The sequence below is a fragment of the Lagenorhynchus albirostris genome, chromosome 4 (genome assembly GCF_949774975.1).
Source record: "Lagenorhynchus albirostris chromosome 4, mLagAlb1.1, whole genome shotgun sequence".
Classification (NCBI taxonomy): Eukaryota; Metazoa; Chordata; class Mammalia; order Artiodactyla; family Delphinidae; genus Lagenorhynchus; species Lagenorhynchus albirostris.
The window spans coordinates 129295116-129322489 of NC_083098.1; the positions used below are offsets into that span (position 1 = coordinate 129295116).

General features: G+C 35.3%; 1 protein-coding gene across 2 annotated transcripts in view; it reads left to right on the forward strand.

The window, feature by feature from the left end:
- The first annotated feature begins 534 nt into the window (after positions 1-534).
- Positions 535-27374, forward strand: part of ADAD1 (adenosine deaminase domain containing 1) — a 45023-nt gene continuing 18183 nt past the window's right edge. The window contains exons 1-8 of one of the 2 annotated variants that reach the window (XM_060147428.1): positions 535-706; positions 1464-1652; positions 3810-3977; positions 8640-8707; positions 13310-13436; positions 20411-20534; positions 22325-22495; positions 23712-23941. In XM_060147428.1, coding sequence (XP_060003411.1) covers positions 535-706; positions 1464-1652; positions 3810-3977; positions 8640-8707; positions 13310-13436; positions 20411-20534; positions 22325-22495; positions 23712-23941 — 1249 coding nt within the window. The remainder of the gene's footprint in view (positions 707-1463; positions 1653-3809; positions 3978-8639; positions 8708-13309; positions 13437-20410; positions 20535-22324; positions 22496-23711; positions 23942-27374) is intronic. The other variant, XM_060147429.1, reaches the window with a different exon arrangement.

Below are 27374 nucleotides of genomic sequence, written 5' to 3' on the forward strand. Positions count from 1 at the left end.
CTGGCCGTGTGGTTGTCAGGCCAAGCGGTTTGAAGTGAGAGGTTGAGGCAGGGAGGAAGAAGCCACGGCGTCGGCGGCAGCCGGCCGGCGAGCACCCGGCCTGCGGCTCCGTCAGAGCTGCCCGCCGGCAGGGTCTGGCCAGCAGGGCAAGAAGGACAATTTTGGTGAGTGGGTGTTGTGCTGGGACTCGGGAGGCCGCCAGCGGGCGGGCCGCTGCGGGTCTCAAATGTATTCTTTTTGTTGTTGTTTTTCCTGACACCCGAGGAAGGGCTTTTCACCACGGACCACCTCGTCCTTTCTTTCCTTTTTGTAGTAGTGCTTTGGGGGAGGGATTTAGGAGAGAGAGTTTTGTCACCCGTAAAACTGTAGGCACAGAGCAGCCGTGACATCAGTTAGAGGTTTAGCGCTTGTCATGTGTGTGTAAAGGCCGCTTATGGGAATGTGGTTGGTTTTTATTTCAGAGTATTTTTAGTTTACGTAATACTTTTTTGTGTGTGTCTTCTGCCAACTTTCTTACAATTTGTAGGTGAGAAAATGTCTGGCCACGATGACTGGTTTCAGGGTTCTCGGGTCCCTAGCTTTGCCCAGATGCTGAAGAAGAACTTGGCAGTTCAGCCATCAGCCCAGACGGTAACCACACCCACAGGATGTTCCTCGGAAAGTTACAGCCTGTCGAACATGACATCCAGGGTTACTCAAGTGACGGGTACAAACTCTTTTACATTTGTACTAACGCCAACGTTCTTTAAGATTCTGAGATGGCCAGTTAGTTTTGTTGAGCCCCCGGTTTAAATGTTTCCTGGATATATATCCATTTACCTGTGGCCATGTCCCGGCTGAAACTTGGATTTGACTCCCAGCACAGTAGAAGTCCTTCCCTTGGCTACTGACTTAATTGTTCTTTACCACTTGGGTGTACAACCACTTCCAGTGTGTCTTGCCTTTTTGAGGTGAGGCTGTGTCATCCCCTTCAGGAGAGAGGACTGGATTTATACTGGTTTCTATTCCACGTATCACTCAGTAGAGTGTTAAGTGTAAAGCAGGGACAGACACACTAAAAATTTGATTGAATTCAACGTGAAAGGTAATATGAAATAGTGAATGGGAAGTAGAAACTAGGTTCTAGTCCCAAATCTGTCTTAATACATTTTAGGCCTTAATGACATCATGGATAAAACTGGCTTAGGGAGCCTCTGAAGACCTTGACATCGCTGAAATTCTAGTATTCTTTGATATCACTTAATTATATGACAATGATAGTACTTTGCAAAATAGTACTCTAAAAGATATATACAGTAACAGGTTACACTTCTTTAGTAGTAGAAACTCATTGTTAATGAAAAACACATGTGACTAAATGTGTCTGGAACACCTTCCATTTTAGGAAAGGGTTTGGTGCTTTTGCTTGTCTTATTATTCTTTTTAATTTAACCAAGTTGACAAGCGTAAACATTTATTTTTAGGTAATTTTCCAGAACCATCGCTCTCCAAAGGTCTTTCACCTATTTCAAATCCTCTCCTTCCTCCAAAAAAAATACCTAAGGAATTTATAATGAAATACAAGCATGGAGAGATAAATCCGGTATCAGCCTTGCACCAGTTTGCGCAAATGCAGCGGGTTCAGTTTGACCTTAAGGAAACAGTAACAACAGGCAAGTGTGAAGTTGTATCTGGTTGTTCCAGTACTAGAAAATATTTTCCTATTGAAAACAGTATATAAGTGGTACAAAATTTGATTATCTTATTTATTTGCCTAATGTCGGGGTTAGATAATTGCTAGTATGTCTTCACAAGGGTACTTCAGAAATTTTTATGTTCATACTTCTTTAGCCTTTTGAGCTTCTAAATTTACTCATACAAAAGTTCTAAAATACTAAATTTTAATTTTTTGTGTATGGCTAGTTTAAATCTCATCAGCCTTGTAGATTATTTTCAATTGTAAGTACTTCTTATAGCATAAATATACTTCTGTAGGGATGTTGAATATTTGGACTCTGATGATTTTATGGGTATTCTGTGATGATGATGCCTAATGAAAATTATAGTCAAATTTGGCTTCTGAAATTTATATTTCAGAACCTAATTTTTATAAAGTATAAGGGAAAATAGCAGTTACCTGATTCTCTGTCTGCAGACTTGTCTTTGACTAAATTTCTCCATTCTCTCTTAAACTGTCCCCTGCCAGAAGAATCTGTTAGCACATTGGGCCTGTGGAAGGCTACAGGAGTACAGATTAGTAAAAGATGTAAAGAAGTTTCTGATTTCTTAACCTTATGACTAGTGATTAGGAAAATTAACAGGTGACAAAAATAGGGTCTTAATAATGAAGTGAAGTTTTCCTAGGTTCTATCACTGTAGGTTGGATAACTTCATATGATCAATACTATGGACTGAATTTCTGTGTAATTAGCTTTCTGCCATTCTTCTCAGACTGCCCTTGGAAAATGTAAACTATTGGTCACAGTACGAAGAAAACTTATCAAGGCAACTCTTCGTTGAACAAAGCAAAAACTCAAAAACACAATCCAGTGATTGTTAATGGTGTTCATTTTATGTGCATAGTACTAGCTGAATAATCTAATTCAGTAGATTTGGTAGAAAAACCAGAGTGTCAATATTTTTTAACAAGCTCTTTAGTATGGATTTAGATGATGATCAAGTTTGAGAACCTGGGGTAGAAACAGGATGAAGCTTAAAGCCTCAGCACTCTGACACAGAGTACTTATTAGCAAATTTGACACATAATATCTCACAAATAAGAATCATCTGGGCCACTTGTTAAAAATATAAAATAGGCTCAGGTTTACTAAATTTGGATTGGAACCCAGGTGATCATGAAGGAAGGAATTTGGGAAACTGAGGTCATAGATGTTAGGAGGAAAACAGTTTACCCTGATGCAGTCTGGAGTTGCTTCTAAATTCTTGATGTACATCTTAAAGAAAAACCCAGAAGTTAATGGAATATGTAAGAAGACAAGATAATACAATAATAATGAGGCTTATGTGGAGTGACACTGTATGTAGCCATTTGTAACCAGAGTGGAGACTTAAGTTTCTTAAAGGCCTCCTATAGTCTGAATACCAAGTAAAACTTGAACCAGAAAAATCTTTGACTTGTAAATTTAGAAGATGGTTCCATTTCATTTTTCATCAGGCAAATATGAACTAGGTAAATGTAACTGTGTAAAGGTAATTTTTCCGGGAATTTTGGGTGACTGGACAGTTCAGTTCTTTAGCATATCTTTTCTTATTATTATTTATGGTTTGGTTTTCCTTGTAAATCCCCCACACACACCGTAAGGCTGTGATGGGTTGGATTGCTTATTGTGACTCCCTGATAGAAACATAAGATTTCTTCAAAGGGATTCCTTCTGTTCCGGAGCTTATAAGAGTATCAGGGCACTCGGAGTGTAGGAGTTGTTCAACTTCATTGGTATTGAAGTTCGAAAGAAGAGACATGTTGCCAGAGGCTCCACATCTTCCCTCTCACTGATCATTAGATAGATATTGGGATGCTTACCATTGCCAGGAATTATACAAGGCACTGTCACTCTGTGTGTGACGTGTACTCTAAGCTGGCCCTATTGTTCATGCTGAATCTGGAGCCAAACTGGCTGCTTGAAGGATTCCTCAGAACTAGTTCAGGGGCCCACTCCACTTTACTTTTAACCTGTATTGGCTCTGCAGAATAACTGGTAGGCTGAGATAGTTTTCTACAGTTGTACTGGGATGTTTTTCTATGTAACAGACATCTTTTGCAAGATCATACTGTAAAGTATTACAGCATTCATTCTGAGTTATTTTTCAAGGTAATGTTATGGGACCATATTTTGCTTTTTGTGCTGTGGTGGATGGTATTCAATACAAGACTGGACTGGGACAAAATAAAAAGGAGTCTAGATCCAATGCAGCAAAATTAGCTCTTGATGAGCTTCTACAATTGGATGAAACTGAACCAAGAATTTCAGAAACATCAGGTACATATTCTTGATTATAAAGTAGTGTTTATAAAGTGTATCATTTTCCAGAAAGTGTCACCTGAAAGATTTATGTTAATGAAGAGTTACTTGGCAACTACAAGACAGAAGTAGCAGGATTTGAATACTTTTCTTCTGTTGCTGATTGCTGACTTATTTAATAGTAGTTAAAATGCTCTTGTATATTTCAACACCAAAGATGTAAACATGTTGCTGAACTGTCTGATAACTTGTCAGATTGTAGATGGGTTTGAGTCCTGAAACTTAGCTTTCTCTGTAATTTATTGGATTCTTATTATGAACTTAACACTGTGCACTTAATATGTAGAGGTTATTAATGCAATTTTTGTGAAGTTTGCCTATGTTAAATTCAGTAATGGTAGGGTTACTTGAGAAAATAAGGGCCTAAGGTAGCATAGCAAATAGGTTGAGAGTGTAAAGTCCAGAATTAGATTGCTCAGGATTGAGTATTGACCCTGGACAAGACAAGTTGTTTGCTTCCTAAACCTAAGTTTCATCATTTGAAAAATGGAGACAAGGATAGATACCTACTATGGCTGTCATTAGGATTCAGTAAATAATGGATGCAAAGCTTATAACCAGTGCCTGGTGAACAGTAACATAATCAAATGACAGTGGTTCTTATTAAACACTAATCAATTTGAGGAATATATATGTTAGCATAGTAACCAGTTTTTGTCAGTATTTCATTCATGTTAGATTACATTTTGGTTTAGCTGTAAATGAGGCAACTTTAGTAAATAAAAACATTTAAATTTGATTTAAACAGTGACAATAAATTCTAGTTAAATTCAAATCACCTTATGACTGGGCTTTTTTTGTTTGTTTATAACCTATTAATTTTAATATTTCTTTTGTAATACTTTCCTTAAGGTCATTTTGTTCTTTCTCTAAGTTCAGTTCTTATTCTATATATTTTAATTTTTCTGTTGTTTAATTAAAACCATTATTGTTTTGATGTGTAGTCTTTCTCATTGTTTTCAAAATACTGATAGTTTGGATTAAATAAGTACTTAGGAAAGTATTTTGTTAATTTTCATATTTCTGTTCACTATTTTTTAGATTTGTTAATTAATTTTTTAGGGCTGGGTATGATAATTTTGGTGTCTTATCCATGCTGGCAGTTTATCAATGGAAATTCTTTATATGTGATTATTTTATAAGCTATCAACCCACCTAGGTATGTCCCCAGCAATATTTTCCCCGTTTCTTTCCAACCGTCACATGCATTCAAATCAATAAATCTATGTTTTGAGGATGTACTATGGTAAATACTAGGACTGTGATAACTTCCAGGGACTGTGGTAAATACTAGGAGTCTAGAATCAAGTAAGACCCATTCTGTACCCTCAAGGAACTAAAATACTTTGTTGAAATCAAGTTAAAATATATCTACAGAATTTCCCACGCATCTAATTTAATTATCAGAAAATGATATTTATGATTGGCTTCTCATGAAAAATGCATTTCCCCTGAGGGTTTTCAAAATGTTTATCTAGGGCTAGCAAATCTTTTGCCCTGTGGGCCACAATTTTTAGTTTCTAAACATTTATCTTTTCCCTTTTTTGTGAAAATTAAAGTAGCATTTTCCCATCTGCACTGATGCCACTTTTATATTCACCATTGTTTTCTCAAAAAGTGCCAATAGTTCCTTAATGATGACTAAGAGTTCTTTAATAAAAGGTTTTCTCTTGGCATAGAGCCTGGAAATAATTCAATTAGGTCATCTTTTCCCTTATAATGAACTACATTTTCTTCTTTAAAATGTTTGTCCTAGACAACTGAGCTTAACTATTTATTTTTCTTGTGAAGAGATATGGAAGATAAGTATTGAGTATTTATTTCTTTTCTTTGCTGTTAATGTTATATTTGTTTTTCTAGTCTCCTCCCTATTTATAATGTAAAATTTTAAAAACTAATTTTTTCAAAATTCTGAACTCATCAGAATTATCTTTCATGTATATCTTCTTTCATATATTGTACATGGTGTTTTTAAAAGTATATTCTTAGTTTTTTGTTAACCATATAAATACTTTTTTGCTCTGACTCTTTTCAAGAGCAGTATGCTTAATGATACTATGCTAGGTTTTAAAAATCTAACACTTTTTGACACAGTGATTTAAGAATCTGGCTCTGTGTTTATTTTAGTTCAATACCCCTTAAAAATCATTTAATAATGTAAAAGTAACGTAAACTTTTTGTAATGCATGTATTTAAAACATAAAAATGACCAAGTTAACCATTTTAAATGTACAGTTCAGTAGTGTTAAGTACATTCACTTTTTTGTGCATCCAATATCCATAACTGTTCATCTTGCAAAACTGAAATTCTATACTCATTAAACAGTTACTCGCATTCCCCCCTCCACCAAGCCCATGGCAGTTACCATTCTACTTTCTGTCTATATTAATTTGACTTCTCTAGGTACCTCATTTAAGTAGAATCATACAGTATGTGTCTCTTTTGTGACTGGATTATTTCAGTTAGCCAGTTTATCCATGTTGTGGCATGTGTCAGAATTTCCTTCCTTTTTAAGGCTGAATAATAATTCTATTATATGTGTATACCACATATTGTTTATCCGTTCTTCTGTTGATGGGCATTTGGGTTGCTTCTGCTTTTGACTATTGTAAATAATGCTGCTATGAACATGGGTGTACAAATATCTCTTTGACACCCTGCTTTCAATTGTTCAGGTTTTATACCCAGCAGTGGAATTGCTGGATCATATGGTAATTTTGTATTTAATTTTTTTGAAGAACTGCTGTATTGTTTACCATAATGGCTGCACCCTTTTACATTCCACCCACAGTGCACAAGGGTTCCAATTTTTCGATATCCTTGTCAACACTTGCTATTCTTCATTTTTTTGATAGTAGCCATCCTAATGGGTGTGATATCATGTCTCATTGTGATTTTGATTTGCTTTCCCTAATTATCAGTGATGTTGAGCATTTTTTTCATGTGCTTATTGCCCACTTGTATATCTTCTTTAGAGAAATGTCATACTCATGTCCTTTGCCCATTTTTGAATTGGGTTGTTTGGTTTTCTTTTGAGTTTTAGGAGTCCTCTGTATATTCCAGATAACAATCCCTTATCAGATATGTGATTTGCAAATATTTGCCCCTCTTTTGTGATTTGCATTTTTACTCTGTTAATAGTGGCCTTTGAGTCACAGAAGTTTTCAATTTTGAAAAAGTCCAGTTTGCCTATTTTTTTTGTTTCCTGTGCCTTTCATCAGATTCAAGAAATCATTGCCAAGTCCAATGTCATGAAGCTTTCTGCCCATGTTTTCTTCTAAAGGTTTTATAGTTTTAGCTCTTACGTTTGGGTCTTTGATCCATATTGTGTTAATTTTTGTATATAGGGTTATCTGAGGGTCCAACTTCATTCTTTTGCATGTGGATATCATGTTTTTCCAGCATAATCTGTAGAAAAGACTGTCCTTTCCCCTATTGAATGGTATTGACACCTTTGTTGAGAATCATTTGACCACCTTTGTAAGGATTTATTTCTGCACTTTCTATTCTATTTCATAGGTCTATAAGTGTCTGTCTTTATGCCATTGCCACACTGTTTTGATTAATGTAACTTTTGTAAATTAAGTTTTGAATTCAGGAAGTGTGAGTCCTCCAACTTTGTTCATCTTTTTCAAGATTACTCTGTATATGGTGTTTCAAAATGCAGACCAACCTGTACAGTCACATTCTCTTATTTATTGAAAGCATTTGTGCTTGATAAACAGGATTTAATATCTTTAGTTTTCATTTCACTTGATCCTCACTGAGTAGATGGAAAAAATCCATCTTTCTCTGAGTTTTTAAAGTTCTGCTTATTTAAAGTCCAGAGTGTATATATCTAACTAGAGTCAACATTTACTTAATTAATGTGAACCCCAAGATGACATTGTCAGTCTTTCTTTGCTAATTTCTGTGTTACAACCAGTTTCTCATTTTTACTCAAAATGAGGTCCAGAGTAGCAGTTCTATTTTCTTCCTTTGTCTTTATGAATGATTTCTTGAGAGATATTGAGTACTTTAGTTGAACCTTTGCTCCTGGACCCTTCTCATTTAAGCTTTCCTGATCTTTTATCCCTTTAGTTTAGTGTCATGTTCTTTTCTTGTTCTTCCTGGATTTCCCAACTTGGGAACCAAATTGGAAAGCTATTGCAAAGAATGGGACTAAAAGCTTAGAAAACTTTGAATGAAGTATTCCCCTACAAACTACTCTGATAAAATAGTATTAAAATGGTAATTTTTTACTTACTAACTTTTTGGTAGAATATTAAGTTTAAATGTTTTACCTAGTATTATTGTAAATATAAAATTGTTCATAAGCATTTAGAACAGGGTTTCATTTTTACCGGTTTTCAGAATGTTGAATCTATTACAAAGCAAGCTATGTAGTAGCATAAGAATAGGGCACCCAGAAAGGTATTTGGTGTTTGTAGAATTGATTTCAATATAGGAAAGACATTTAGCAAGGCTGAGCTAATGGATAGTAGATGGCCTAGAGTTGGCAGAAGTATACAGAAAAGATAATCATTCTTGGATTGCTGTTTTATTACAGAGTAGTATGATACCTGCTCTTTGGAACATTTGATGTTTCATTTTTCCTTATGTTTTTGTTTTATTTACAGGTCCCCCTCCTATCCCTGCAGAACCTATTGTTTCACCTGAACCAGTATATGTTTCAAAAGTACATTATGGAAGGAAAGTCCTTTATGATAATTTTTTTTTTTTTAAGAAGATATTTGAGGGTAGGAATTTATTAATTAATTTATTTTTGCTGTGTTGGGTCTTCGTTTCTGTGCGAGGGCTTTCTCTAGTTGTGGCAAGCGGGGGCCACTCTTCATCGTGGCGCGTGGGCCTCTCACTGTTGCGGCCTCTCTTGTTGGGGAGCACAGGCTCCAGACGTGCAGGCTCAGTAGTTGTGGCTCACAGGCCTAGTTGCTCCACGGCATGTGGGATCCTCCCAGACCAGGGCTCGAACCCGTGTCCCCTGCATTAGCAGGCAGATTCTCAACCACTGTGCCACCAGGGAAGCCCCTATGATAATTTTTAAAGAAGATTAACCCAATTAAAAATTATAACAGCATATAATTAAAATATGCATAGGTATGAAAATGTACATTAGAATTTTATTATTCAAACCTGTCACACTTCAACAAAGATGAGTATTTCCTTCCATACTCTGCTAAAAATTAGAGAGATAATAAAATTGGAGAGGAACTATTGAAGAAGTGTTTTTTTTCCTATAAAGAGACGGCTTATCAATATCATATAACTGCTTTTTTGAGAACTCTTTGCTTCGGTGGGCCGGTCATTAATGAAATCCAGTGGCTTTCTGGTGCTTGATGGTTGGGGTATTCATTTCAAGTAATCTATTCACTTTCTTTTAATGTTAGTTATTTGTCACTCAAGCCCAAAGAAAACTATAACTGCAATTGAAATTACTAGCTATGTGACCTAGGACCAGTTACTTCTCTGTACACCTTAATTTCTCTGTCTATAAAATAGCTACAACAATAATTACCTCATAGGGTTATTGTGAGGATTAAATTAATTTATGCATTTTAAAAAAAACTTGATCAGTGCCTGGCACACAGTAGGTGCTCACTTAATAGTAACTACTATTATTTTAACATTTTATTATATTCAACATTATGTAGATTATTGTATACTTTTCCCATTAGATTGTGAATCCCCTGAAAGGCAGGAAATTATCCTTAATTTCTACATTGCCTACATAATAGTAACACTTCAGACTTTAGAGTGTTTGTGCAACTAAAGTGAAGAACAGCGTTTCTTTCTTTGTCTTTTCCAGGTCTGAGGATTAGGATTTATGCCTTGTCAGGTTTGGTTTTCCATTGTCTTTCTGAGACAGAAAAAAAGCTGCATTTGTGTGCTTGTTTGGAGTAAAACGACCAGACCAGGGAAAATAGGCACATTCAAAAGGCAAAGTCTACCAATAGTTAAATATAGTCAGTCAGAGATAGTCATTTACCCTAATGGTCATAGGAATTGATGAACAGAAGGACAGTGAGTGGTCAGTACAACAGCAATGATTTCTTAATATGAGAAGGGACTCTAGTCTTTCTTTTCAGCCTCTGTGGACATTTTTAATGAATAGTTAAAAAGAATCCCGGGTTGGCAAATAATATAAACTACTGTTACCCTGAGAAAACACATCAATCTATGGGGAAGAAAGAGTATGTGGTTAACGGTATGTTTAAAGAAATACATGAGTAGAGTCAGGTTTGGTAGGCTCAGGTAAGGAGTTAAAAAGTTAAAACTTGACAGTTTTCTTTTAGTTGGGAAATGGAGAACAGACATCATTATCAGGCTTATAGGTAAACACGGGTGTTGAATGTTACCACTTTTGAAGAAAAAAAGATTTGGGATACATAAAAATCTCCTGAACAGGTCCTGCTGGGCTAGTTATGGAGGGTATCACCATTTCACAGCCTGTCTACTTCGCCATATTTTTACTGGAGTGTATCTTCATTTAATATAGTGATATTTTGGCTCTGAAGATAGGTTTAGGTTACTTATGATACTAAAGATCACTTGAAATTAGCAACTGGAAATCAAAGAACCGGTGTTAATTAGCATCATGTATGTCATGTTTTTGTGTCATCCTTCACTTCCAATAGTTTGTGAGAACATTTTATTTCCTCAGCAACCAGCGCACATGTATAGGAAAAATAGTATTGCACTTGCTCCTTATTCCTTCATATGCATGCTAGTAAGAGATACATTTAGTAACTAAGATTTGATTATATTCACAACATTTGTTATTTCCTTCAACACCAGTTAAGATCAAGAGCTATATCAGTACGTTGTTAACTTCCAAACATCCTTTATGATATTCAGGTGCAACGTTTTTAATATGCAGCAAAATATTCTCTTGCCACACACATAATTCTTGATCTGTCAGTACTGATTGCAGTATATTTTTCTATTCTATATCATTGCACAAAATAATTGTTAACTGTATAGGACATGATTAAATAAATTACAGTGCATTCATTGTATGGAACCATTAAGAAGAAGGAGGGTAGCACTACCTCTGAATGATGCCCAAGACCAAGTACAGTAAGTCCCTTACATACAAACGAGTTCCATTCTGAGAGCGTGTTTGTAAGTCCAGTTTGTTCATAAGTCCAACAAAGTTAGCCTAGGTAGCCAAATAACACAATCGGCTATATAGTACTGTACTGTAATAGGTTTATAATACTTTTCACACAAATAATACATAAAAAACAAACACAAAAAATAATTTTTTTTTTTTTTCTCGGTACGCAGGCCTCTCACTGTTGTGGCCTCTCCCGTTGCGGAGCACAGGCTCTGGACGCTCAGGCTCAGCAGCCATGGCTCATGGGCCCAGCCGCTCCGCAGCATGTGGGATCCTCCCGGACCGGGGCACGAACCCACGTCCCCAGCATCGGCAGGCGGACTCTCAACCAGAGTGCCACCAGGGAAGCCCCAACACTTTTAATCTTACAGTACAGTACCTTGAAAAGTACAGTAGTATCAGCTACATCACCGCTGCTTTTACACTTGCTTCCAGACATCCTAGGCTTGAAATAAATATACTGTACTACTGTATACAGTACTGTACAGTAAAGTACACAAAAGCACAACCACTTGTAGAGGATGCACACACGTGACAGTGTAATGACAGACACATGAACTAACTTACATGATTGGACATATGAACATACCTTTGCATCTTTGAAAGTTCACAACTTGAAGGTTCGTATGTAGAGAACTTACTGTAAATGCAAAGTGGATTTTAGCATGCCCCAGTTTTTATTTTTTAATTAGTGTATGTTTAGATGTATATTTTATCAAAATATCCATACTGGTAATAGTGGTTGCATTTGGAGAGGGAGACTTATGAATGTACATCTCTTATATTATAATATATTATATTTCAGTGGGAAAAAAACGTTTAACTTTATACTATCATCAAATGAATATGCTTCTTCTGTATCATAAGCTTTTGGTAATAAGCTGAGCCAAGTTGTTGAGTACTTCTCAGTCATAGTTTTACTGCATAAACACGAAAAGCTAATTTTTACACCACATGATGGTTTTACTAATTTAAATGAAATATATGCTAGCATGCAATTATAATAATTTGCACCTTCTCATTGTATGCTTTGTGGTTAGATAAAAGAATATAGCAAGTAGTTCATTCTTCTGATTGTGTTTATGATGTTCTTTAACTCTTTTTGATGTGACTTTACATGTTTTTGCTAAGAGAGCATTAACAATATTAACAAAGAAAAATTCAAGTTTAACAAATATAAGTAAAAACTTGTAAATGGCCTTACTGAAATGAGTTGTCTTAGCTGAGACTACTAATATTAAATTTTTATCATTTATGTGCCTTTTTAATTATTAAGCAGGTAAAAAGAATTTCTGTGAAAAATATAGTTATACAGTTCATATATATGCAAGGTATGAGAGCAAAATTGTTTCATTTACTTTTTTCCTCTGAGGATATAGTGGACTGCGAACCACTTGATAGACTACTTAGCAACTATCATGCAACTAACAAGAACTATCAGTGTTTAGTAAACAACTAAACTTTGAGAAATACTATATTAAGTGATTCTGCAACCTCTCATTCTCTAGAATAATGATTCTTCCCTGGGGATATACAAGCATACATACACAAAGCAACAGATGGCCAGGGCCCTATCTCAGAACCTCAAGTCTTTCATTTTTTTAAAAAGGTCCATGGGTGACTTTTGATGTCTGTTCTTGGTTATAACTGTTCTATGGTAATCCTGATTACTTCAGACTATCTCCTTTCAAAGTTTGGGACTTTTTTTTTTAGTGTGAACGTGGAACTATATCAAGAGTCTAAGTGTTTAGTGCTTTGCAGTGGTTGTCAGTGGGACAAATACTTAGGAGTATATTTTGATTGTCACAGTGATTGGGGAAGACTGCTGGCATTCATTGAGATGTTGCTTGTCAGGCAATGTGGGACAATCCCATACAACAGAGAATTGTCTTGTGTCCTGTATGACTTTTGAATGTTTTATCAATTATAAATTAGTAATCCTCTAATATGTAATACTTATACATCTTTTTACAAGAATCCAAAAAGCTCAATAGCTTGTGTTCTTTTAGAATGGAATACTTTAAAATCAATCATGACATAAATTATAAATTTGCTTACATATCTCTATAAATTAATTCATTCAATTGAAAGGTTATAAGAGGAATAATAGAGACCTCTGGGAGAAAGCACAGTGTTCTTCAAATTCATATTGCATTTGATTTTTTTTTTCTAGAAGGGAGACATATTCAGTTTGCAAAGATTTCACAGATCGTTAAAGGAACATTTTATCAACTAATTTCTAATCATTCAGAGTATCTGAAATGTAGCAACTCATTAGCTGCTTTTATAATTGAAAGAGGTAAGTGCAAGTTCTTGGGATGTGTTCATTTGTACAAAAGCTATTAAGTAACTTAATGATCTGAACTACGCTATGGTAATATTTTAATTAACTATCTTTGCCCCTGTTGACAGTGGTGCTGCATTGATTTGAAGTGGCCCTTTCTAGTAGGTGTGGGTCATTAAACACAAAGATTCTCAAAGGTAGAGATAAAGTATACTGAATAGGAACCAATAGAGAACTGCAGAATGGTAAAATAACCTAATATTTTAATCAGTAACTGTGTTGGAGTCACTACCATCTTGAAATCTAACCCCATTATAACAAATATTGAGAGAGACTCTATAAAAATTAACATTTTCTTCACTTTCAAATAATAAAAGATTAAAGTGAAAAATCATGAATCTGTGTTTTTTCCTGTGAATATTTTGATGTGATTCCAATTACATTTTATCTTTTATTTATCCTGTAATGTTCTAGATTGATCATTAATTAAACATTTGAATTTTATATTCATCTCTGAATATTATAGATGATACAAAAACAATTTGATATTTGGTTCTTATTCTTAAGGATTTTTTGTGACCTAGGTGGGGAGAAGATATATATGATTTTTCAAGGGTCAACTTTAGTTTGAAATCATGGAGCATGATACCTCCATGCTTTATCATTCTGTCTCAAGATCACTTTGGCTATTTGGGTGTTTTTGTGTTTCCATACAAATTGTACAATTATTTGTTCCAGTTCTGTGAAAAATGTTGTTGATACTTTGATAAGGATTGCATTGAGTCTGTGGATTGCCTTGGGTAGTATGGTCATTTTAAGAATATTACTTCTTCCAGTCCTTGAGCATGGTATATCTTTCCATTTATTTGTTGTCAACTTCAGTTCCTTCATTAACGTCTTACAGTTTTCTAAGTATGTCTTTTACCTCCTTGGTTAGATTTATTCCTATGTATTTTATTCTTTCTGATGCAATTTTAAATGGGATTGCTTTTTTAATTTGTGTTTTTGATAGTTCATTATTAGTGTATAGAAATGCAACAGATTTCTATACATTAATTTTGTATCATGCAGCTTTACTGAATTCATTTATTAGTTGTAATAGTTTTTTGGTGGAGTCTTTAAGGATTTCTGTATATAGCATGTCATCTGCAAACAGTGACAGTTTTACTTCTTCTGATCCAATTTGTTTTCCTTTTATTTCTTTTTCTTGTCTGATTACTGTGGCTAGGGCTTCCAATACTATGTTGAATAAAAGTAGGGAGGGTGGGTATCCTTATCTTATTCCTCTGATATAAGAAGAAATGCTTTCAGCTTTTCACCATTGAGTATGATGTTGGCTGTGGGTTTGTCACTTATGGCCTTTGATGTTGAGGTATGTTCTGTTGCTACCCACTTTGTTGAGAGTTTTTTTTTTAATCATAAATGGATGTTGAATTTTGCTGAAAGCTTTTTCTGCATCTATTGAGATGATCATATGCTTTTTAATTTTCAGTTTGTTAATGTGGTGTGTCACATTGATTGATTTGTGGATATTAAACCATCCTAGCATCCCCGGAATAAATCCCACTTGATTATGGTGTATGATCCTTCTTTTAATGTATTGTTGAATTTGGTTTGCTAATATTTTGCTGAAGATTTTCTTGCATCTGTGTTTAGGCATATTTGTCTGTAATTTTCTTTTTTTGTGGTATCTTTGTCTGGTTTTGGTGTCAGGGTAACGCTGGCCTTATAGAATGAGTTTGGAAGTGACCCCTCCTCTTCAATTTTTGGAATAGTTTGAGAAGAATAGGTATTAACTCTTCTCTAAATGTTTGGTGGAAGTCACCTGTGAAGCCATCTGGTCCTGGACTTTTGTATGTTGGGGGTTTTTTAATTACTGATTCAATTTCATTACTAGTAATTGGTCTGTTCATATTTTCTGTTTCTTCCTGGTTCAGTCTTGGGAGATTGTATGTTTCTAGGAATTTATCTGTTTCTTATAGGTTGTTAATTTTATTGGCATATAATTGTTCAGAGTAATCTCTTATGATTCTTGGTATTTCTGTGGTGTCAGTTGTAACTTCCCTTTTTTCATTTCCAATTTTATTTACGTGGGCCTTCTCTCTTTTTCTTGATGTATCTGGCTAAAGGTTTATCAATTTTGTTTCTTTTCGGAGAACAAACTTAGTTTCATTGATCTTTTCTATTGTTTTTTTTAATTCTCTATTTCATTTATTTCTGCTCTGATCTTTCTGATTTCTTTTCTTCTAACTTTAGGTTTTGGCTATATCTATTTTTCTTGTTCTTTGAGGTGTAAGATTAGATGATTGATTTGAGATTTTTCTTGTTTCCTGAAGTAGACTTGTTTTTTTCTAATTTTTTTAGAAGTTTTATAGTTTATTTTATTTATTAATTGATTGATTGATTGCTGCATTGGGTCTTTGTTGCTGCATGCCAGCCCTCTCTAGTTGCATCGAGTGGGGGCTACTCTTCATTGTGGTGTGTGGGCTTCTCATTGCAGTGGCTTCTCTTATTGCGGAGCCTGGGCTTTAGGTGTGCGGGCGTCAGTAGTTGTGGCATGTGGGCTCAGTGGTTCTGGCTCACGGGCTCTAGAGTTCAGGCTCAGTAGTTGTGGCACACAGGCTTAGTTGCTGTATGGCATGTGGGATCTTCCCAGACCAGGGCTCAAACCAGTGTCCCCTGCATTGGCAGGCAGATTCTCAACCACTGCACCACCAGGGAAGCCCTGAAGTAGACTTGTTTTAATTTCCTTCTTACATCTGCTTTTGCTACATCCCATAGGTTTGGGGTCATTGTGCTTGCAGTTTCATTTGTGTCCAGGTATTTTTTTATTTCCTTTTTGATTTCTTCAGTGATCCATTGATTGTTTAGTAACATGTTGTTTAGACTCCACCTGTTTGTGCTTTTTTGTGCTTTTGTTTCTTGTGATTGATTTCCACTTTCATAGGGTTGTGGTCGGAAAAGATGCCTTATATGATTTGAGTATTCTTAAATTTATTGAGACTTATTTTATGGTATAGGATGTGACCTGTCCTGGAGAATGTTCCACGTGCCCTTGAAAAGAATGTGTATTCTGCTGTTTTGGATGAAATGTTCCATATATGTTTAATTCCATCTGGTCTGATGTGTCATCCAAAACCGGCGTTTTCTAATTGATTTTGTGTCTGGATGGTCTGGCCATTGATGTAAGTGGGGTGTAGTCCCCTACTATTACTGTATTATTGTCAGTTTCTCCTGTTACGTTTATTAATATTTGCTTTATATAGCTAGGTGCTCCTATGTTGAGTGCTTTACATTTACAAATGTTATATATACTTTTAGGATCGATCCCTTTATCATTGTGTAGTGTGCTCTTTTGTCTTTTTACTGTCTTTGTTTTAAAGTCTGTTTTGTCTGATAATAAGTATTGCTACTCCAGCTTTCTTTTCATTCTGTTTTCATGGAATACCTTTGTCCCCTTCACTTTCAATCTGTGTGTCTTTAGATCTGAAGTGAGTCTCTTGTAGGTAGTATATATGTGGATCTTGTTTTCTTCTATGTTTTGGTTTTTTTTTTTTTGCGGTACATGGGCATCTCACTGTTGTGGCCTCTCCCGTTGCAGAGCACAGGCTCCGGACTTGCAGGCTTAGTGGCCATGGCTCACAGGCCCAGCCGCTCCGCGGCATGTGGGATCTTCCCGGACCGGGGCATGAACCCGTGTTCCCTAGCATCGGCAGGCGGACTCTCAACCACTGCGCCACCAGGGAAGCCCGGATCTTGTTTTCTTATTCAGACACTTTATGTCTTTTGATTGGAGCTTTTAGTTCATTTACATTTAAAGTAATTATTGATAGATATATACTTATTACCATTTTGTTAACTTGTTTTCAGATTATTTTTGTAGTTCTTATTTGTCCCTTCTTTTGCGCTCTTCCCTTGTGATTTGATGACTGTCTTTAGTGGTTGTGTTTGGATTCTTTTCCCTTTTTTGTGTGTGTATCTGTATTATCGGGTTTTTTATATATATGTATGTGTATATATATATATATATATATATATATATATGGGTGAGTATTTTAAGTTGATGATCTCTGAAGTTCAGATGCATTCTAATCACCCTGTATTTTTACTCCCCCCAAAGGTTAATGTATTTTACATCTTTTTGGCATGTGTATCCCTTAACTACTTGTTGTGGCTATAGATGATTTTACTGCTTTTGTTTTTTAACCTTCCTACTAATTTTATAAGTGGCTGATCTATCAACTTTACTGTATGTTTGCCTTTACCAGTGAAATTTTTCCTTTCGTAATTTTCATATTTCTAATTGTGATCTTTTCTGTTTAGAGCAGTCCCTTTAACATTTCTTGTAAAGCTGATTTTTTGGTGCTGAACTCTTTTAGTTTTTGCTTATCTGTAAATGTTTGTCTTTCCTTCAAATCTAAATGATAACCTGGTCAGGTAGAGTATCCTCTACCGTAGGTTTTTTCCTTTCATGTAGGTTCTTTTCCTTTCATTGCTTTGAATATATTGTGCCACTCCCTTCTGGCCTGCAAAGTTTCTGCTGAAAAGTCAGCTAAAAGTCTTATAGGAGTTCCCTTGTATGTAACTAGTTGCCCTTCTCTTTCTGCTATTCTCTTGCTTTATCTTTAATATTTTCCTTATTAATTATAATGTGTCTTGGTTTGAACCTCTTTCAGTTCACCTTTTTGAGACTGTGTGACTCCTGGACCTGGATTTCTATTTTCTTCCCCAGGTTAGAGAAGTTTTTAGCTACTATTTCTTCAAATAAGTTCTCTGCCCCTTTCTGTCTCTCTTCTCCTTCTGGGACCCCTATAATGCACATGTTAGTATGCTTGGTATTGTTTCAGAGGTGTCTTAAACTATCCTCATTTTTTAAGTTCTTTTTTTTCTCTTTAGCTTAGGTGACTTCCACCACTTAGTCTTCCAGATTGCTGATTCGTTCCTCTGTACTAGCTAATCTACTGTTGATTTTTTTAGTGTATTTTTTATTTTAGTTATTGTATTCCTCAGCTCTGTTTGGTGGTTCTTTATATTTTCTACCTCTGTGTTCATCCATTCTTCTCCTGTCTTCAGTGACCATCTTTATGATCATTATCTTGAACTCTTTAATCAGGTAGATTGCTTATCTCCACTTCATTTAGTTCTTTTAGTGAGGTTATGTCTTATTCCTTCATTTGGAACATAATTCTCTGTCTCTTTGTATTGCCCAATTCTCTGTGTGTTTATTTCTGTGTGTTAGGTAGTTCAGTTACATTTCCCCCTCTTGGAGAAGTAGCCTTTTGTAGGAGACATCCTATGAGGCCCAGCAACACATTCTTCTCTGGTCACCAGGGCTGTATACTCTAGGGGTGCCCTCTATTTAAAATGTGTGTGCCCTTCTGTTGTGGTGGGGCCTACTACTCTGGGCGTGTGGGTAGGCAGGCCTGGCCCCTGACCCAGTTGGCTATAAGACCAGACCCTGTGTGGTGGCTGTGAGGCCAGTGGAGGACAGGGCAGGCTTGCCTGCCATTTCCTCTTACATCTTGGTGAATTTCTTCTTTTGGTTATTCCCTCTTTTTCCTACATTATCAAACTCTAGTATCTCCCTGAAACATTGCAGTTTGAGTTACAGAGAAAGAAGCTGAGCTCTTGGCTACACTACTGCCCATTATAACTCAGAACATAGATCACCATTCCAGAACTTACACTGACACTATACAATTCCCTTATATCACCCCATCCCCCACACCCATACTAGAACTTTTTGGCCAACCCAATACATTAGAGATAATAGAACATTTTTACTTTTCTCATCTAATCCTACTCCTCCAGCTGCCTTTATCTCAGTAAATGGCATCCATCCAGCTGCTAAAAATCTAAGTCATCCATTATTTATCCCTTCCCCTAACATCTTACAATTTATCTTCAAGTCCTGTTTATTATATCCTCAAACTCTATCTCAGGTCTGATCTTCCTTTTTTTTCATTTAACCTCCATCATTTGAGTCTTAAGTCATTATCTCTGACCTGGAATACTGTAACAGAGCCCCTAATTCAGCTTCTTGGACCTTACTGGAATCCTTTACCCCACTCCTTTTGCTGCTCACTCATAATGAAACTTAAATTTCAGTTTCATAAGGAGGGATTCTGCAACTGGTCTTCATGAGGTAATCTTTCCTGCTAATATTCTTTAAATTAGCCGTGTATCTGTTTCCTTCAAAACTTTTATTACAATTTGTGGTTTTAGTCTTTTTTTCTTCTCTCCTATTAGAAGCTTCATGAGGGCCTGTCTTAATCAGCGTTTGATTCCTAGCATCTATTTCACTGCCTAGTATTTGGTAGGACCGCAAAAATTTTTGTGGAATTAATGGAAGTCTTTTCTTAGGTAGTTGCAGATGTGGAACTGAACTTTGAAAGACTAATACTAGAGATTTTCTGAAATCATCAACACAGAGGTAAACTATAGCATGAGTACCTATCTCATGAGAAAAAAGAACAGAAAAAAGAACAATGATCTAGCAACTAGGATATAGAAAGGCCACATAGGTAGGAGGTGAAAGGAAAAAAACTATCTTCTGAGCATAGAGTTTCAAAGAAATCTCAAATCTCAAATGGAGTACAGCAAAAAATGATTCTATTGATTGTCGTAGAAATGTAGATAAAGCATAATATAAAACATCTGCCTTTTAAATTGTGATATTATTGAAGTATTTTTTAAATTTTGCTTCCTAGAAGACTCTCAAACTCTTATTTGAAATTGTGGAATTATTTTTCCAACTTTTTGGTCAATATATTTTACTAACTTTAAAATGGTAAGGTAGACTTTTTCATTGAACTACCGGTGTAATTAATTCATTTAACCTACTCTCTTTTTACACCAGGCATTTACTAGATGCTCAAATAAAAGTTGGTTGAATAAAAATGGGAAAAAAATGGTAAGAAAGAGGTGGAGGTTGAACATAGGGAAGAGGAAGGTAAAAATAACCTGCTACTGTTAACCTTTTCTTTCAGCTGGACAGCGTGAAGTTGTAGCTATAGGCACAGGTGAATACAATTATAGTCAGTGCATTAAGCCAAATGGAAGAGTGTTGCACGATACTCATGCTGTTGTTACGGCAAGGAGATCTCTCCTTAGGTAAGGTAACAAATATATTTAATTAAATATATTAAATATATATAAATATATCTGTTAATATTTAACAGATATATTTAATGCCATCAAATATTAATGCTCTTAGCCTAAAGCAATCACATATGTATGTCCTTATTTACAAATGGAATTTTACTCATCATTGAGCCAAGTCTCTTACTTATCCAAGCCATCTGATATTTTCATGTCACTTTTGGAAACCTTATAGTAATTTCAGTGTCTAGCCTATGAATTTTAGTGGCTTCTATTATCAAGAGCTTATGAACTCAGTTTTAAGAGTCATACAACCTTTTTTTTAAGATAAAAATACTGTCTTTATTAATGATAAAAGTAATTGGAGAGTATAGCTTTAGATCTGGACCAAGTAGGCTTGGTAATATTTCACCCCTGAATTAGTCATACTTATCCAAAGGCAGAAATCAATGAGTTTCCACTCATGAGGTCTGTACAAAGTTTACGATATAGCAGAGTGTCGATAAAGTATTTTTTAGGCTGGCAGATCTCAGAGAGAAAGAGAGAAAGGGGCTAAAGTGAGGATGCCTAGTTTCTTTTTCCAAACTTACCAGTCACTCTGCTCCTTGTAAGAGGCATAATTAGCAGATAGTAGAGAAATAAACCAAGAATGTTACTCTTTGGAATTCCTTTTCTGTAAAAACATGAAAAGTGGGACATGAGCATTACCTCCTGCAGTAGTTACCAGCTTTTGTTCTCTTAAGTCACTAAGTTTACTTTTTATAAAACATTTTTAATCGAATTTTTCAAACAAAAGTGAGAATCAGATAATTAATTCCATCATTCAGTTGTCAGCATTCTGATACCAATACCCAATGATCATATCCAATTATTAGCATATCCAGTTATTAGGATTCTGTTGATCTTAGTTAATTTATGCACCCTCACTTTTTGTTGGTGGTGTTTCTTTACTGGAGTGTTTTAAAACAAATTTACACGTATTATTTTATCGGAAAAACTTAAGTATATATCTGTAATAATAAGGAAAGAATCCTATAATCTTAAAAGGAAAGATTTTGGGAAGTCCATGAAGGTAATGCAACTAATTGTCCTCCCATCCCCCTTGGTGCTTAGTGAATTATTTGACCCCCTTTAAAACTACCTCTTTGTGTTTATTTCTTGTCATGCTTGGCACTGTCATTTATACTGGTGCTTAATATTTTATTATATATTTCTGATGATAGGATTAAAATCATGGTTTTTTAAATAAGCAAAATCGTATTTGTCCTCTGATTTGATTAGTAGTTTCAGGAAATCTATTTCACTTCTTAATTTAACTTACAGGCTTTGTTATGTTATTCCTATGCTCTTGTGTTTTTGTCTTCAGAACCACTAAGCAGTGGGAACCACAGTCGTTGTCTGCCTGTTTTGGCATGGAAGGGAAAATAGAAGTAAAGCAGAAAATTGATACTTCACCTAGGAGGCTGGGAGCAGAGCTGTCTAAGAAAGAAGGGAGGAATCAGTAGAGAAATGGGTCTTTTGCAGAAAATGATAGTTGAGTACTTTAATGTGAAATGAGAGTGGAGTGGTAGTCGAGGAATGATGCTTTAAGGCAGGTCACCGGGCAGACTGGGCTCTAACTGAAGACTTATCAAGGGACTTAATTCTTCATTAAGTAAGGCTAAGATTATTTTACAAGTTCCTATCAATATCAAAACTTTTGACATATAGGGACATTGTTCATAACATGAATATAATGTTTGTTTAAGATACTTCATTTTTAAATTTTCTTACTTGATGAAGCTCTATCTCATTAATTTTAGGTACTTTTATAGACAACTTCTACTCTTCTACAGCAAAAATCCTGCTGTGTTGGAAAAATCAATATTTTGTACAGAACCAGCTTCTAATCTACTCACTCTCAAGCAGAATATCAACATTTATCTCTATATGAACCAGTTGCCTAAAGGATCAGCCCAGATTAAGTCACAATTGTAAGTATTATGGAAGCTGTTTTTGAAGGAATCTAGGATGGCCATATCATGCATTCTGAATCCATACAGCAAAAGAACAAGTAAATTCATATCTATCCATATTCTTCCTCCAGCCTTGAGGTGTTATTTGTAGGCTGCAAGAGCCTGAAGGCTGAAAGACCACAAATTCTTTCTCCTTCCCTCCACTCAGTCTGGTCCATTACTACTACTTAAGTATTACATGTACTTCACTGCTCTCTTTTTGATGCTGTTGAAAATCTTCTATTCCTTTCTAGTTGTAATACTTCATAAACTTTAGGAAGTATGGATTTATACACTCTTCACATACTAACACAGGAGTTAAGGAATGCAGTCTGTTCTTCTGGTCCGTCTGTGGCCAAAACTTCATTACCTTGATGAATGGGTAGCATCAGTTAGCATGAAGTTTGAACAACACAGGCAAGCACAAAAAAGAAAGTAAAATTCACTTCAATCCAACCATCTAGAGATAACTGCGGTTTATAGTTTGTTTAAAAGCCTTCCAGTAACACCTTTGAAAACAAGGGTGAGTGTTTCTCTTGAGAGAAACCTCAAGAAAAATAATTTTAGATTTTACCGTTTTAACATATTTTGTTGGAGGTGAATCTTGAATATAAATTGTCAGTTTTCTTTTTTTCATTCTCTAATTTTGTAGTGTTTAAAACTTTTAATATGGAGAAAGGAAATAACTCACAAACTATGGCAGGGACAAAAATTGGGTTTTCATTTGATTTTAAGGGACATAAAGAATGGCAATAATATGAAATTTATCCTTGCTGGAAGCTCTAAATATGGTTAATTTCTGTTTGGTTTTAATTTTGTGGAACGAAGTCACTCCATCCTACCTTGCTTTGGGTTTGCATCTATTTCTGTTACTGGAATTAAATGTACACTGGCAAGTTAAATATGTTTGAGAACAGTTCTTAGGTACATGCAGATTTTACTTTGTCGGCTTTGGGTTTTGGTTTTTTTTTTAACATCTTTATTGGAGTATAATTGCTTTACAATGATGTGTTAGTTTCTGCTTCAGAACAAAGTTAATCAGTTATACATATACCTATGTCCCCATACCTCTTCCCTCTTGCCTCTCCCTCCCTCCCACCCTACCTATCCCACCCCTCTAGCTGGCCACATAGCACAGGGAGATCAGCTCAGGGCTTTGGTTTTTAAAGGAAGAAACTTTCTTTTCTTTCTCTAGGCGTCTTAATCCATGTTCTGTGTCTGCATTTGAAGCCCATGAAGAGCTGAGTCTCCATGTGGCTGTTGAAGGCAAAATTCATCTGACTGTCTACTGCCCTGCAGATGTTGTTAATAGAATAAGCAGCATGGCCTCAAGTGACAAACTGATGAGATGGGGAGTGCTTGGTGTACAGGGAGCATTGCTGAGTCAGTTTATACAGCCAGTTTATATCAGCAATATACTTGTTGGTGAGTTGGATTACAGTACCTCTTGGCCTCTTTCACTAAGTCATTTCGCTATATTTTATTTACCAGTGTAAAATCACAATTTGCATGCATGAAGCTTTACTTAAGGTAAAATTCAGATCCACTGTTTTGTTGAGGTTTTCATTTCATGGTAACTGGTCATCACATTTAGTATAATATGACTTTTGCCATCTTATCAGGAGGCTAATAAGAATCAATATTTTATGTTAGGCAATTACATGTATTCTGTCTTGAATGTATACTTTTGTTTGTACAGTATTCAATTTTTCTCTTTCTTTTGGAAGAAGATGCTTCTTTGAACTTATCAAATTTAAAAGCTTATATTTAGTTATTCCTGAAATAAAAAATATTAAATGCCCATTTTGGTTCTTTCTTACTTTTATGCTTTTTTTATACATTTGGTTATGATTTGGATCCTTTTGATTTGTGAAGTGAGTGGGAAGTAACTAGAACACAAATAATGTGAACTAGTAATTTATTTCTTTCTTTGGTAGGGGCTATTATAGAATGCTGTATTTATATTTGAATGGTTTTCCAGATATTATCCCATTGACAGACATTTTGGGCACTCAATTCTATAGTTTTCATAAAGCCCTAAGAGTTTCAAAGCTTCAGTTACCCTTGGGAAACAATTTAAATACTACCATTACTTGGCTGTTCTTTGTTTACTGCTAATTTTTCGTAATGATGGCCCATATGCAAGCTTTGGATCCTCGCATGAGAAGTAGTTTTACTTTTAGAAAGGGCTGTTTCTTTTATTCTTGTGGTTTTTTGTTGTTGTTGTTCTATATATTTTATACCCATTTCTTTAGGAATTTCTCCTATAGACAGTATTTTTTCAGTTCCATGTATATACAAAATATTTTATTTTCTTCCCATTTTTGTTTGGTTTGGCTTTAATAAATGATAAAAAGGAAATAGTAATTATTTATTTTTCTAATATTAAGCTTATTTTCTTTGTTTAGGAAACCTATTACTTGGTTCACAATTCAAAAGATTCAAAAGGGTAGCAGTCAAGTCTTCCTTCTATCCTAGGGCCCTAGGAACCCATTTTACCTCTGTGGCATCCATTGTTACTAGTTTGTTTTTCTTTCCAAAGGTAGTTTATGCTTATAAAAGTATATGCATACTTTTTTGTATTTTACATCAGTGGGATCATACTTTTCTGCACCTTGCTCTTTTCATTTAACAAGGTGTCTTGGAAATTTTTCCATATGAGTATATGAAGAATTTTTATTATTATAATTCATAACTCTCTGTATGGTATTTCTTTGTACAAACGTATTATAATTTATTTAACCAGTTGTGGGTTAATGGAACTTTAGATTGTTTTTAATCTTTTCCAGCTACCAAATGCTATCGTGAATCATGACCTTATTACATTTGTTATTGAGACATGTAAAATATATCTATATAAAATGAATTCCTAGAAGTAGAGTTGCAGGCCAAAGAGGTATGCATTTGCAATTTTGAAAACTATTACCAAGTTACCCTCCAAATCATATTCTCACTAGCAATATTTGAGAGTGCCTGTTTGCTCACACCCTAAAAAGTGGTTGTTTCTAACTCTTTTTCCAAATATTTATTCTTATAGATGATTTATTTCTTAGATTTAACTTGGATACAAAAATTATGCTTTATGATGTTTTCTTTTAGTCAGTTCAGATACTCTCTCAGACATTTCAAACTTTTCTCAATCTTCTTTAGGAAAGGCAATTTTTGTTCTTGATAAATGTCTACAAAATGTCTAATAAATGTCTGTGCATTCTCTAGAGTCACAGTTTGGCATGCAAGGCTTTCTTTGACTTTTGTGAAGAAAGATATTTTACAGTTTGCCTTTTGTATGACATAACTCCGTACTATATTTAGTTTCTTAAAAGGGTAGAATCTTAGATTCTTTTAGAATTATTTAGTATTTAGTGGTTTGGACAGGGGCTTAAAAATTAGATCTCATCATTTTGCCTGTCATCTTGCACGTAGCAGTAAGAATACCAGGTAGCAATAAAAATACTATAAAACTTGGTAAAATTGCTTCTGATCTCTTTCTTTGCATCTTTATGGAACATATCTAAAGTTAATTAATTGGTGTTCTGTCTGGCATAACCTAAACAGATTTTAGTGTTTGTTAAAAATGCAGATTTCTCAGCCTCTTAAGATCTGTACTGTATGTCTGGGGGATAGCCCCAGGAATATATGTTTTAAAAGAGCACCACCAGGTGATTCTGATACAGATGATTTGAATGGCTCACATTGAGAAATACTCAGAGTGTCTGTATACTTAAAAGTGTGATATGTACAGCTAAAAGAATCTTAAGAGTTTATTGAACTAGTCGTGTAGTACAGCTTCTCACTTATTATACAAACTCTTACTTTTTATTTCACATTGGAGTATAGTGGATTAACAATGTTGTGATAGTTTCCATTGTACAGCAAAGTGATTCAGTTACACATTTTCCTGTTTAGGTTGTTACATAATATTGAGCAGAGTCCCCTTTGCTATACAGTAGGTCCTTGTTGGTTATCCATTTTAAATACAGCAGTGTGTACATGTCAATCCCAAACTCCCTAACTATCCCTTTCCCCCACCCTTCCCCCCTGGTAATCATAAGTTTGTTCTCTAAGTCTGTGAGTCTGTTTCTGTTTTGTAAATAAGTTCATTTGTATCATTCCTTTTCAGATTTCGCATATAAGTGATATAATGTGATATTTCTCTTTCTCTGTCAAACTTACTTCACTCAGTATGACAATCTCTAGGTCTGTCCATGTTGCTGCAAATGGCATTATTTCATTCTTTTTAATGGCTGAGTAATATTCCATCGTATGTATGTACGACATCTTCTTTTTCCATTCCTCTGTCCATGGACATTTAGGTTGCTTCCATGTCTTGGCTATTGTAAACAGTGCTGCAGTGAACATTGGGGTGCATGTATCCTTTCAGACCATGTTCTTCTCCAGATATATGCCCAGGAGTGGGATTACGGATCATATGGTAGCTCTATTTTTAGTTTAGTTTAGTTTTGTTTTTTAAAATTATTTATTTATTTATTAGCTGTGTCGGGTCTTAGTTGCAGCATGCGGGATCTAGTTCCCTGACCAGGGATCAAACCTGGGCCCCCTGCATTGGGAGTGCAGAATCTCAGCCACTGGACCACTAGGGAAGTCCCTATTTTTAGTTTTTTAAGGAACTTCTATACTGTTCTCCATAGTGGCTGTACCAATTTACATTCCTACCAACAGTGTAGGAGGGTTCCCTTCTCTCCACACCCTCTCCAGCATTTATTGTTTGTGGATTTTTTTATGATAGCCATTTTGACTGGTGTGAGGTGATATCTCATTGTAGTTTTGGTTTGCATTTCTCTAGTAATTAGCGATGTTGAACATCTTTTCATGTGCCTCTTGGCCATCTGTATGTCTT